Consider the following 14,348-nt stretch of genomic DNA (forward strand, 5'->3'; position numbering starts at 1 on the left):
CCGGGGAGACTCCACAGTCCACCGGGGAGACCCCATAGTCCACCTCCCCAGCCACCGGGGAGACTCCACAGTCCACCGGGGAGACCCCATAGTCCACCTCCCCAGCCACCGGGGAGACTCCACAGTCCACCGGGGAGACTCCATAGTCCACCTCCCCAGCCACCGGGGAGACTCCACAGTCCACCGCGGGGAGACTCCACAGTCCACCGGGGAGACTCCACAGTCCACCTCCACAGTCCACCGGGGAGACTCCACAGTCCACCTCCACAGTCCACCGGGGAGACTCCACAGTCCACCTCCACAGTCCACCGGGGAGACTCCATAGTCCACCGGAGAGACTCCATAGTCCACCGGAGAGACTCCATAGTCCACCGGAGAGACTCCATAGTCCACCGGAGAGACTCCATAGTCCACCTCCCCAGCCACCGGGGAGACTCCACAGTCCACCGGGGAGACTCCACAGTCCACCGGGGAGACTCCACAGTCCACCGGGGAGACTCCACAGTCCACCGGGGAGACTCCACAGTCCACCTCCCCAGCCACCGGGGAGACTCCACAGTCCACCGGGGAGACTCCATAGTCCACCGGGGAGACTCCATAGTCCACCTCCCCAGCCACCGGGGAGACTCCACAGTCCACCGGGGAGACTCCACAGTCCACCGGGGAGACTCCACAGTCCACCGGGGAGACTCCACAGTCCACCGGGGAGACTCCATAGTCCACCTCCCCAGCCACCGGGGAGACTCCACAGTCCACCTCCACAGTCCACCGGGGAGACTCCACAGCACCGGGGAGACTCCACAGTCCACCGGGGAGACTCCACAGCACCGGGGAGACTCCACAGTCCACCTCCCCAGCCACCGGGGAGACTCCACAGTCCACCGGGGAGACTCCATAGTCCACCGGGGAGACTCCATAGTCCACCTCCCCAGCCACCGGGGAGACTCCACAGTCCACCGGGGAGACTCCATAGTCCACCTCCACAGTCCACCGGGGAGACTCCACAGTCCACCGGGGAGACTCCACAGTCCACCGGGGAGACTCCATAGTCCACCTCCCCAGCCACTGTACCGCACTGCAGGCTTTGATAAATCACTGCTGGTAAAATAAATAAAATATCAACCTAATAAGGCTTCTCTGTTCAATTGCTGCAAGTCCCTGCATGCTGGGAAAGATGAAAGGATAATTGCAAAGAGGACGGGAGGAAGGGAGGGTTGCGGCATAGAGAGGTGGGCATATTGCAGGGAGAATGAGGGGTGCAGTGTGGGCTGAGAGGTGGGTGTATTGCAGGGAGAATGAGGGGTGCAGTGCGGGCTGAGAGGTGGGTGTATTGTGTGTGGATGACGGTTTGCAATTGACTCTAAAAACATTAATCACATTCCAGAAGAGTCGGCAGCGAGAACCGTTCCGGCATGTTCTACCGAGTGAACAGTGCGAGACCACATTGGGCTGGTATGCAGGGAATGTCCTGCACTCTGCGAATATACAGTCAGGAGAGAGGTGTGTATAAAGAGCACAGCAACTAAACAAGCTGCAGAGAGCCAGATAAGAGGCATCAACCTCCAGTACATCCTGTAACGAGAGACAGATAAGAGGCATCAACCTCCAGTACATCCTGTAACGAGAGACAGATAAGAGGCATCAACCTCCAGTACATCCTGTAAAGAGAGCCAGATAAGAGGCATCAACCTCCAGTACATCCTGGGGAAATAAAAGTACTAACTCAATAGAATCAAAAATTGCTTTAGTGGAAACAAACTTCAGGCATAGACTTAGTCAGTGTGTACTGCTGCCATTGATACACTTATTCCTCCAGTGTTTTATACTCTTCCAGGAAACCTTGCCAAGTAGTCCACCAGCAATTAACAGTTAACTACTGACAATGGCATGAATGTACTTTCGGTTTGGAAAGAGAACCATATCCTGAGGCATGGTGGCCATTGAGTTGTTCCGTTTATCAAAAGTTCTAATAAAACCTAATAATCCACCACACAAACAGTCAAGTGCTTTAAACAAATCCGGTTTCAACCGCCTTGCGCATTCAGTCAACTGACTTATTATATATTATATATAATATTATTATATATAATATATAATATAATATATATATATACTTATTACTTCTTATATAGACAATAACGTAACCTTGGTCCAGTTCCCAGGAATCCCACCATCAGAGCGACAGCCATTACATCGCTTGTTAGCTTTAGAAATAAAAAGATTACCATCTCGACACCTCTAAGGAATAGCATGACGGCTTCACCAAAGCTTTTACAGCATGAAATAAATGATCTCCTCTCCACAAATAGAGTTTGAGGGCCATTTCCTGAGAACTCTGCAGTCATTTGGGAAGGAGGACTCTGAGCCGAAGACCAAGGACAAGATGGAGAGAGCGAGGAAACACTGAGGTGGAAGCGTTAGTTGAGTGCTAAAAGACTGTTACACGCTTTACGCCTCGACGAATGTTCCTGTGGTTTCGAACGCAGCGACATACTGATACGCTCTCCCCTCACTGCAGGGGGTAAACTAAACTAAACGTTTAGCTCTCTGCATAGCTCTCTGCATAGGGTATCGTACATTGGTTACATTGGTAAATCATTTCAATCTGGTGTTTGTTGTCATTTTTGTTTGAAAAAGCTACATTTGGTACTCAATTTTATTTAACAGTGTAGCTGCCCAACTGCAGCTCTAGGATCAGTTTAGCCTTTTAGATCATTACGAATGCATGCACAAGGGGGAGCTGATCCTAGATCAGCAATCCTACTCTGAGATGCTTTGTGAATACGGACCCAGGACACTGCACACTGAGATCTGACCTAGATGCACAGTTCATCCATAGTTAATCTAATGACATGTCTCCTCCTGTACTAATGTTACCATAAGCACTAGGCCTAACTGGTATCCACTGGGGTTACTGGGTTTTACCCTGGTGTAACAGTATAACTTTAGACCGTCCCCTCGCCCATTCACGGGCTCGAACCAGGGACCCTCTGCACACATCAACAACAGTCACCCACGAAGCATCGTTACAGATCGCTCCACAAATGCCGCGGCCCTTGCAGAGCAAGGGGAACCACTACTTCAAGGTCTCAGAGCGAGTGACGTCACCGATTGAAACGCTATTAGCGCGCACCACTGCTAACTAGCTAGTCATTGCACATCCGTTACACTGGCTGAAGGTTTGACTTGTGTATCGCTAGGACAAAAGACACCCATGCATTTTGGATTAGAGATCAATTCTCAATTCACACACACGGTGCACAAGCCCACAAAGCAACCAATGTCAATGGACAACTGAACTATTATGACGCCAAATTTGAATAAATAACAAAGAAACATCCCGTTTACAGTCCAATAAACAATATGGCCCGGCCTTACTTTTCCAACAGCACAGGGGGTCGTGTCATCAGGGTGATGCGTCTCCAGTACCACACCATGATGATGAGGATGCTGGGTGTGAGGAAGGTCTTCATGGCGAACCACACCTTGGTGAAACCGCCGTTCTGATGGATACCCTGATAGGATAGGAAATTAAACTGTCAGCCACAGTCCTTCACACAGTTCATTTCAACATCTCGTTTGCCCATTTTGACCATCGGTTTGGACAAAATCGAAAAACTAACCAAAGTATTTTCACACTTCGGCCGTGTGTTTAGACTCCATAGTAAAGGATATATTATAGTCTCTCCCAACCGAGAGGAGACGGGGCGATCTGGAAGAGATTAGTAGTAGAGAATGCTCACCACCAGACGGATGTCCTTGATCTCGCCGATGCCCATGTTGATCTTCTTGCGTTCGCTGACAGGCAGGCGGATGTTGAGCAGGTAGTACTTGTGGGCCACGTTGCCCAGCTCCATGAAGGGCAGCAGGTCACACTCATAGTAGCGCCCCTCGTTCTCATATGTCTGCAGGACACAAGATAAATGGTAAGAGATATCCAATTGGACAACAACAACTTATATGGATTTTTTCTTTTACACAAAAATAAATCTGATGAGCTGAAACGATGAGACTTTGAGAGACTGATTAAGAGCTGAAAATTAAGCAAAAGCCAGAAGCACAACAGATATTGAGGAATGGAATTGTTTACCTTGGTGGTGGTGAAGTTGCAGCTGAGCTTCCTCTGTTCTATGGAGTGGGCCATCTCTGTCCACTCACTGAGCGTGTCGTCTCTGTAGGCCAAACCCACGTCGATGGTGGCCAGTGCTCCATCCTCTGTAGGGGGGAAACGTCAACATATCACACTTTAGGGTGATCTGAATGTTCAAAAGGTTCACAAATATACCAACTACCAAACTTCACATAGATACCAGTTATGGAGACTTCATTACAAATCTATCCTGTTTTTGATCTATGCAGGTCTGAACAAGCAAGATCAGCATTGAAGGGGGAATTTGCAATTAATCAAATTCTCTTAAATGTAATGAATCAAATCCGACACAGCCAAAACGCGCCAGAGTTTTTAAACTTTGTTTCCATTGAACATGCCATACAAATAATTAATTATATGAAGAGTGCCTTGGTCCTCGTTTCTTTTTGATGACCAATTCACCCCTTTTACCAAAGAGCACATTCTGTCTACCAAAATGTACTATTGTGTACCTTAGTAGCGCTTCCCTTCCTCCTCTTTCTACTAGTTAATCAAATTCTCTATTTACATCTGGTCAATTTAAATTTGTAGCTTTGACATCAATACATCTGTGTAAACCAGCGATGACTGGGATGAAATAAGTCTCTGGTGACAGAGTCATTTTGGTAAGAGGCTCTCATTTATCCAAGGGGGCTTACAGTGGTCCCCATCCTGGTTTATTAACTGAACATATGGATTGCAGCTGGCTCCATGTGAACTACAATCGAGACACTCTGTTACAAACTTTAAAAAAGTTAAGAATCCTTGCTTGCGATACGGTTTTGGAAACTATTTGGATTTCAACTTTCATACCAGCAAGAAATAATTTTTCAAATACAAAAGATACACTTACTGTACGGAGTTCGGCAAAGTTGCATCCGACTGTTTTCACACAAGGCCTCCAGCCGAGGTAGGACACAACCTCTAACCATACGTTTGCATTTCCATTGAACCATTCCACTCCACATTTCCAGCTGGATAGCATGAGTTTCTCAAAATACAGCCAGATGAAACTTTACTAAACTGGGTATATAAAGAGCATATTTTGTATTAGAATATTTTTTCTCGCCTATAGGAAAACTACAAATGTTTCCAAAACTGTATTGCGTTGCGAGGCATATTTGCGTTTGCGACAGAGTATTTGGTTAGAGTCAGACAGCATCGAGCATTTGCCTCTGGCAGCATATGACCCCATATTTTTATTTTACCTTTATTTAACGAGGCAAGTCAGTTAAGAACAAATTCTTATTTTCAATGATGGCCTAGGAACCGTGGGTTAAGTGCCTGTTCAGGGGCAGAACGACAGATTTGTACCTTGTCAGCTCGGGGATTTGAACTTGCAACCTTCCGGTTACTAGTCCAACGCTCTAACCACTAGGCTACCCGGTAGGGAGAGGCCGGAGGAGCAACGTCTGGAGCTATGAGAAGGACGCACATCTCTGCTAAACATAAGATCTGATAATAGCAACCCTGGGTAATTTTATGGCTGTCAAATCAGTTGACACATCATTCATGTCACTTAGTGTGAATGAAATGTTATAAATTTCCCAAGGTGTATGCCTCAACAACCATTAAAGACAATGAGTGCAAGTCTAAACTACTCCAAAGGCTACAAATGTGACAATGGGCTCATTGGGCTGATGAAAGGGATAGTTCAACTCATGTGTTATTTAAAAAAAAGAGGTTTTTTTAACGTAGCTGCTGTTCACACTCCGCACTCCCTTCACGTTTAGCTCTTTAAAGCCAACTTATGCTCAGGCAATGTGAACCAGAGGCTCCGTGACGCAATTGTGACGCAATTGCGTTTCCACCAAAGGGCGAGCTCTGTACCGCATCGCCGTGTCCCTCTCAAATGTTCTAACAATGCGAAGGGCTCCGTACAGCTCCGCATTGGCATGATTGGTTGACAGTAGGTGAGGGTGGGAGGTCCTGTATAAACACAAACTCACAACTTCCTTCGCAACAGCTCTTCAATGTGAAACGCAAGAAGTATGAATTCCCTTAATTCTGCAGAGGTCGTATCACAATAAATGCAGACATCGGATTGACCATGCAGTGGCCGTGCAACCTCTTCTGAATCATGATGTAGTCTGCATTATACACTGCTCAAAAAAATAAAGGAAACACTAAAATAACACATCCTAGATTTGAATGAATGAAATTCTTATTAAATACTTTTTTCCTTACATAGTTGAATGTGCTGACAACAAAATCACACAAAAATTATCAATGGAAATCAAATTTATCAACCCAAACAAGTCAAAATGAGGCTCAGTAGTGTGTGTGGCCTCCACGTGCATGTATGACCTGCCTACAATGCCTGGGCATGCTCCTGATGGGGTGGCGGATGGTCTACTGAGGGATCTCCTCCCAGACCTGGACTAAAGCATCTGCCAACTCCTGGACAGTCTGTGGTGCAACGTGGCGTTGGTGGATGGAGCGAGACATAATGTCCCAGATGTGCTCAATTGGATTCAGGTCTGGGGAACGGGCGGGCCAGTCCATAGCATCAATGCCTTCCTCTTGCAGGAACTGCTGACACACTCCAGCCACCTGAGGTCTAGCATTGTCTTGCATTAGGAGGAATCCAGGGCCAACACACCAGCATATGGTCTCACAAGGGGTCTGAGGATCTCATCTCTGTATTTAATGTCAGTCAGGCTACCTCTGGCGAGCACATGGAGGGCTGTGTGGCCCCCCAAAGAAATGCCACCCCACACCATGACTGACCCACCGCCAAACCGGTCATGCTGGAGGATGTTGCAGGCAGCAGAACGTTCTCCACGGGCGTCTCCAGACTCTGTCACGTCTGTCACGTACTCAGTGTGAACCTGCTTTCATCTGTGAAGAGCACAGGGCGCCAGTGGCGAATTTGCCAATCTTGGTGTTCTCTGGCAAATGCCAAACGTACTGCACGGTGTTGGGCTGTAAGCACAACCACCACCTGTGGACGTCGGGCCCTCATACCACCCTCATGGAGTCTGTTTCGACCGTTTGAGCAGACACATGCACATTTGTGGCCTGCTGGAGGTCATTTTGCAGGGCTCTGGCAGTGCTCCTCCTGCTCCTCCTTGCACAAAGGCGGAGGTAGCAGTCATGCTGCTGGGTTGTTGCCCTTCTACGGCCTCCTCCACGTCTCCTGATGTACTGGCCTGTCTTCTGGTAGCACCTCCATGCTCTGGACACTACGCTGACAGACACAGCAAACCTTCTTGCCACAGCTCGCATTGATGTTCCATCCTGGATGAGCTGCACTACCTGAGCCAATTGTGTGGGTTGTAGACTCCGTCTCATGCTACCACTAGAGTGAAAGCACCGCCAGCATTCAAAAGTGACCAAAACATCAGCCAGGAAGCATAGGAACTGAAAAGTGGTCTGTGGTTACCACCTTCAGAACCACTCCTTTATTGGGGGTGTCTTGCTAATTGCCTATAATTTGCACCTGTTGTCTATTCCATTTGCACAACAGCATGTGACATTTATTGTCAATCAGTGTTGCTTCCTAAGTGGACAGTTTGATTTCTCAGAAGTGTGATTGACTTGGAGTTACATTGTGTTGTTTAAGTGTTCCCTTTATTTTTTTGAGCAATGTATTTCTGAACAGCTGAAATTCAAATCCTGAGGCGATTTGAATGAAACATGTATATTACGAAGGCTCCAGCCTTCTCGGTCTGTCTGTTGTCATGTATATTACGAAGGCTCCAGCCTTCTCGGTCTGTCTGTTGTCATGTATATTACGAAGGCTCCAGCCTTCTCGGTCTGTCTGTTGTCATGTATATTACGAAGGCTCCAGCCTTCTCGGTCTGTCTGTTGTCATGTATATTACGAAGGCTCCAGCCTTCTCGGTCTGTCTGTTGTCATGTATATTACGAAGGCTCCAGCCTTCTCGGTCTGTCTGTTGTCATGTATATTACGAAGGCTCCAGCCTTCTCGGTCTGTCTGTTGTCATGTATATTACGAAGGCTCCAGCCTTCTCGGTCTGTCTGTTGTCATGTATATTACGAAGGCTCCAGCCTTCTCGGTCTGTCTGTTGTCATGTATATTACGAAGGCTCCAGCCTTCTCGGTCTGTCTGTTGTCATGTATATTACGAAGGCTCCAGCCTTCTCGGTCTATCTGTTGTCATGTATATTACGAAGGCTCCAGCCTTCTCGGTCTGTCTGTTGTCATGTATATTACGAAGGCTCCAGCCTTCTCGGTCTGTCTGTTGTCATGTATATTACGAAGGCTCCAGCCTTCTCGGTCTGTCTGTTGTCATGTATATTGCAGTTGCTGAAAAACAACACTACTTGACATGAAATCACACTGATGATTACCAGGGAAATGGAATGCAATTGTTTGAACAGTGTCGTGTACAACATTACATTAGTAGGCTACACTAGTGAACAAAGAAGATCAAGGAGGGGCAGGACAGCAGCTACGTAGACAGTATAGTGGACACTCAGCACAGCAGCTACGTAGACAGTATAGTGGACACTCAGCACAGCAGCTACGTAGACAGCAGAGTGGACACTCAGCACAGCAGCTACGTAGACAGCAGAGTGGACACTCAGCACAGCAGCTACGTAGACAGCAGAGTGGAGGACACTCAGCACAGCAGCTACGTAGACAGCAGAGTGGAGGACACTCAGCACACAGCTGGAGGACAGCACAGCAGAGTGGAGGACACTCAGCACAGCAGCTACAGGCAGCAGTGGAGGACACTCAGCACAGCAGCTACGTAGACAGCAGAGTGGAGGACACTCAGCACAGCAGCTACGTAGGCAGCAGAGTGGAGGACACTCAGCACAGCAGCTACGTAGGCAGCAGAGTGGAGGACACTCAGCACAGCAGCTACGTAGGCAGCAGAGTGGAGGACACTCAGCACAGCAGCTACGTAGGCAGCAGAGTGGAGGACACTCAGCACAGCAGCTACGTAGGCAGCAGAGTGGAGGACACTCAGCACAGCAGCTACGTAGGCAGCAGAGTGGAGGACACTCAGCACAGCAGCTACGTAGGCAGCAGAGTGGAGGACACTCAGCACAGCAGCTACGTAGGCAGCAGAGTGGAGGACACTCAGCACAGCAGCTACGTAGGCAGCAGAGTGGAGGACACTCAGCACAGCAGCTACGTAGACAGCAGAGTGGAGGACACTCAGCACAGCAGCTACGTAGACAGCAGAGTGGAGGACACTCAGCACAGCAGCTACGTAGACAGCAGAGTGGACACTCAGCACAGCAGCTATGTAGACAGCAGAGTGGAGGACACTCAGCACAGCACAGCAGCTGGAGGACATGCACAGCAGACAGCAGAGTGGAGGACACTCAGCACAGCAGCTATGTAGACAGCAGAGTGGAGGACACTCAGCACAGCAGCTATGTAGACAGCAGAGTGGAGGACACTCAGCACAGCAGCTATGTAGACAGCAGAGTGGAGGACACTCAGCACAGCAGCTATGTAGACAGCAGAGTGGAGGACACTCAGCACAGCAGCTATGTAGACAGCAGAGTGGAGACTCAGCACAGCAGCTATGTAGACAGCAGAGTGGAGACTCAGCACAGCAGCTATGTAAGACAGCAGAGTGGAAACTCAGCACAGCAGCTATGTAGACAGCAGAGTGGAGACTCAGCACAGCAGCTATGTAGACAGCAGAGTGGACACTCAGCACAGCAGCTACGTAGACAGCAGAGTGGAGACTCAGCACAGCAGCTATGTAGACAGCAGAGTGGACACTCAGCACAGCAGCTACGTAGACAGCAGAGTGGACACTCAGCACAGCAGCTATGTAGACAGCAGAGTGAACATTCAGCTACGTAAAAATGTTTTATCCTGCACATGTGCAGAAATATCCATATATATTTTTTGTTGCCTTGGGAAATTGGGATACAGAAACTCCACATCAGTAGCCACTCCAGTTTATGTCCTTAAAGTTACTCATTTGAAGTATGAAAACAGAGAAACTTTCAAGTTGGGGTGAACTGTTCCATCAACCTTCAAAGTTTGCAGGAAAGAAACCACGTCATCCAAAACACTATCAGAACAGATGCACCAAACGCTCACATCGGTGTGCTGTGTTGATCCAGAAATAGTCCAGGGATTATTCATGACCTGAAACATTTCCCTGTTGAGGGGTTTAAAGCTATTTTACGTACATGTACGTAAGGCCTCAAGTTCAGTCTACTACACAATAGGCAATGATACTATAGTGCTGACTTGAAGGTGAAACCTTTCAGAGCTGAACCTGGTTTTAAGTGATTTGAGAACCTAAATGGGAGTCAGAATGCCAAGACAGGCTTTAGATCACATTGCAAAGACAAAGTGTTCTGTACTTCCTCCTTCCAAACAGACTCTTGTGCGGTTATGAAACAAGCTGGAGCGCACCGAAAGAAACCCGGTGGCCTGACCGGGAGAAGAGAGGAAAGGGAGGGGGGTATTGGCAGTCCTCTCTCTCCTCTACCGTCTCCTCAAACCCCTCTATCCCTCCCCTCTCAAGCGAACACTGCCAAAGATTCTGAATGTCAGCTTACCACACACAAACATTCCACCCCAGTCCAGCGGCCATCGCCACAGTGACTAAGCCTGCTCAACAGCTGTGTTATTGCTGGACCCCTGCCAGGGGTGATTGTTGCCGGGGTAGAGTGGGGTGGGAAGAAAGGGGGGCAATTCATCTCAGGGACCAGCTTTATAACACCAAGTGGGCAAGGTGCTGTTGGGGGGCTTCTTTACGCATTCCGCAATAGTCATATGACTGAGGAGTAGAATCCCCTTACCTTTGGTGTGGTACTGTCTAAAGAAAGTGGTTCTGGTTGAGTTATAGACAGAGGCCATATTGTCACACAGAGCTCTGCTTCTTTGCTTACCAGTCAGCCAGAGAGATTTAGATGCCATGAGAAAGTAATAACCTAGAGCTCTGTCAATAGACTGCTGGAACTCCTCGACCCAGATCTGTCAATAGACTGCTGGAACTCCTTCCTCGACCCAGAGCTCTGTCAATAGACTGCTGGAACTCCTTCCTCGACCCAGAGCTCTGTCAATAGACTGCTGGAACTCCTTCCTCGACCCAGAGCTCTGTCAATAGACTGCTGGAACTCCTTCCTCGACCCAGATCCGTCAATAGACTGCTGGAACTCCTTCCTCGACCCAGATCCGTCAATAGACTGCTGGAACTCCTTCCTCGACCCAGATCCATCAATAGACTGCTGGAACTCCTTCCTCGACCCAGATCAGTCAATAGACTGCTGGAACTAATTTTCTTTGATCAAATTAGCACTCTGCACCTTATTAATGTAACAGAGGTTGTTTGCAGAGCTAGCCTTGCATGAAGAGTATTCCTGCCTGAGACTATCTGACCTCTATTTAGACCAAAAAGAGACCTAGAGCTCAGCAAGCTAATATGATCTTGAGTTGCAAAGACAGCCTGGATTGGATTTGCGATCAGTGACACTACAGCTACACGTTTCAGCTCTGAAGTTGAATACGTGGTTTGATATGCAGCTGCTTGACATTTCCGAGCCGGTTGTCTAGCTCTCCTCCACTGCTCGGTCATAGACGACTGTTGACATCAGGGTGATCATTAGGCCCTTGCCTCAGGGCCCGGGGCCAGGCACAATAACACTGCTGGCAGATGATCAGAGGTAGTCTGCCTGGCCCCAGTGACTCAGAGTGGGGTGGATAACAGTCCCATTCCACAGCATCTGGTTGGGTGGAATTGTGGGACGGGGTGGTGAATCAGACTAATCTGGCATCGCAAGCTGTAAACAACAATCATTCCATGCTTGGGACATCAACTTGTTTTTTTTTATGACGACACATTGATGAGTACACACTGAAACATGACTATAGTTTATATGAGAAAAAGAAAACTGTATAAACCTCACTCAGAATTTAAGTTTTATTGTCATAAAATGCAGCTTCACTAATCTCCCCATCTGAGATATCTACTGCAGCCCTCATTCTCCACCCGTTCTCCTAATCACATTCTGTTAAAGGTCCCCAAAGCGCACACACCCCTGGGTCGCTCCTCTTTTCAGGTCGCTGCAGCTAGCGACTGGAACGAGCTGCAAAACCCCTCAAACTGAACAGTTTTATCTCAAAATCGCTTTATTCAAAGACTCAATCACGGACCCTCTTACTGACAGATGTGTCTGCTTCGCGTGATGTATTGTTGTCTCTACCTTCTTGCCCTTTGTGCTGTTGTCTGGGCCCAATAATGTACGTACCATGTTGTGCTGCTGCCAGGTTACTGCCGTTGTTGTTGTTGTCATGTGTTGCTACCATGCTGTTGTTTTCTTAGGTCTCTCTTTATGTAGTGTTGTCTCTTGTTGTGATGTGTGTTTTGTCATATATATATATATATTTTTTTTTATCCCAGCCCCTGTCCCTGCAGGAGGCCTTTTGGTAGGCCATCATTATAAATAAGAATGTTCTTAACTGACTTGCCTAGTTAAATAAAGGTTCAATCAAATCAAGCATACTTTCACAACATATCTTTGTTGAGAGGAAGATGTTACAGAGTGCCTCATGCCCTGCTGTACAACAGGGTTCCCCAACTGAAGACCCGCAGGCTGAATTTGGCCCGCGGGTGATCTTATTTGGCATCCCCATGTTCTCTGAATAAAAAAAATAACTTTTTATTGTTGGACATAACACCAGCAAATCAGCTCTGTTTGATTTTAACTTTGAAAATCTGTTCCAAAGTATTCGCACACATAAGAGATATTTGTGATCGTACACAAATGTAAGCAAGGTTTGAAATTATTATGTTTTAGTCAAATATTATATCTGTTTGGGCTTCTTGCGGTCAATTTGCAGTCAACAAATCATTTGTAATTATGTTCCAGTCCCTTGACCACCCACTCAAGAAAAAGGCCCACGGCTGAATGTAGTTGATGTACAACCGCTGCTAGGCTAGATAGAAATCTGTTACACAACAGAAGACGTTGGGCTCTGCTTCTCTCCATCCCAAGGGCTCCTGGAGCTTAAAAGAGTCTGTGTTCTGATCACTTTCCCAGGCCGGCCCAGCCCACCGATCCCCCTTCATTAGTTCTCTTTGTTATCCCTCTAATCCCTTCTTTCACAGCCTCAGACCTGGCGCAGCGCCAAGCGCCGATCTACCCAGTCAGTGTCGCCCCCTCCTTTCCAACCACACACTAAGAGATATTTCACTTGCTACAGTGTAAAGAAGTCAAAGAAGGGAGAAGCAAGCCCAAATCCATATTACCTTTCCCTTAATCCCAGGCCAGAAGAGGGTTGCCATGTCTGAATTATTTTCTGAATGTGATATCTATGCACACCTCCAAATCAAACTCTCATCCCTACACCTAGGATTTTCAGGTAGATCTATGAGAACAGAGTGGATTGATGTAAGAACGATGGTGACCTTTTCCCATGTATATAGGACCATATTGTAATAGGTATACAGGAAGTGCATTGGGTTCCTGTCGGAATTGGGCACTGATCTGACTGATACCATGTTCGGATAAGGATGTGGCCAAACATTCCTGGTCTGAACGTAAAGGAATGTTAAGAGGGTACAGGGAGGTGCAGGATGTCTGCTATGATGAGCAAAGGGATGGGGGAAAAACTAGCCTTCATCAGATCAGGGAGGCGCACAATTGGCCCAGCATCGTTAGGGGAGGGTTTGGCTGGAGTAAGCCGTCATCGTAAAATAATCATTTGTTGCCTAGTTAAATAAAGGTTCAATTTTTTTTAAATCTAACACCTGCTGCTGAAAATGACTCAATATTTCAGGGCTTTTGTGTTTGTTTTCTAATTTTACATTGACCTCTACAATGGAGAGTGAGACACTCATCCCCAACCCTCACTGAGGGACGTACCGTGTACCATGTTACAATTCGTCTTGAGGATAGCCAGGAGAAAATGTGACAAATTTGCCCAGCAGAGTGTTATTCCTATTCATATTAGGGAATTGCAAAGCTATCAGCTTCCAATTGAGACAGCCCACCACAGTTCGAGTTTCCCTAACTACCTGTTCTATAGAGACTATAAGCCTCTGACATGGATCACTGAGGCTTGTATCACTAGGGAGAACCAGCAGCACATCAGTCATTGTCAGGCCTTCCTCTCAGCGTGAGATAAATGCAATCCACTGAGAGGAGAGAAACATTCCTCAGGGGCCTCATGCGGTCAACACAATAGGCAGGACAAAAGCAGCCGACAGCCTGAGGTGATGTAGAGGGACACTAATATCAACAGCATCTATAGACACATGAATACTTTAG

At 47.5% G+C, this 14,348-nt stretch overlaps 1 protein-coding gene across 2 annotated transcripts in view; it reads right to left on the reverse strand.

Annotated features, from left to right (window-relative positions):
• LOC115103271 (protein wntless homolog) overlaps window positions 1-14,348 on the reverse strand; it is a 31,070-nt gene that overhangs the window by 13,242 nt on the left and 3,480 nt on the right. For both annotated transcript variants that reach the window (XM_029624110.2, XM_065005887.1), the window contains exons 3-5: window positions 4,091-4,215; window positions 3,744-3,905; window positions 3,379-3,515 (exon numbers count right to left, since the gene is read on the reverse strand). In XM_029624110.2, coding sequence (XP_029479970.1) covers window positions 3,379-3,515; window positions 3,744-3,905; window positions 4,091-4,215 — 424 coding nt within the window. The remainder of the gene's footprint in view (window positions 1-3,378; window positions 3,516-3,743; window positions 3,906-4,090; window positions 4,216-14,348) is intronic.

This window comes from Oncorhynchus nerka, linkage group LG20 (assembly GCF_034236695.1).
Source record: "Oncorhynchus nerka isolate Pitt River linkage group LG20, Oner_Uvic_2.0, whole genome shotgun sequence".
NCBI classification, from domain to species: Eukaryota; Metazoa; Chordata; class Actinopteri; order Salmoniformes; family Salmonidae; genus Oncorhynchus; species Oncorhynchus nerka.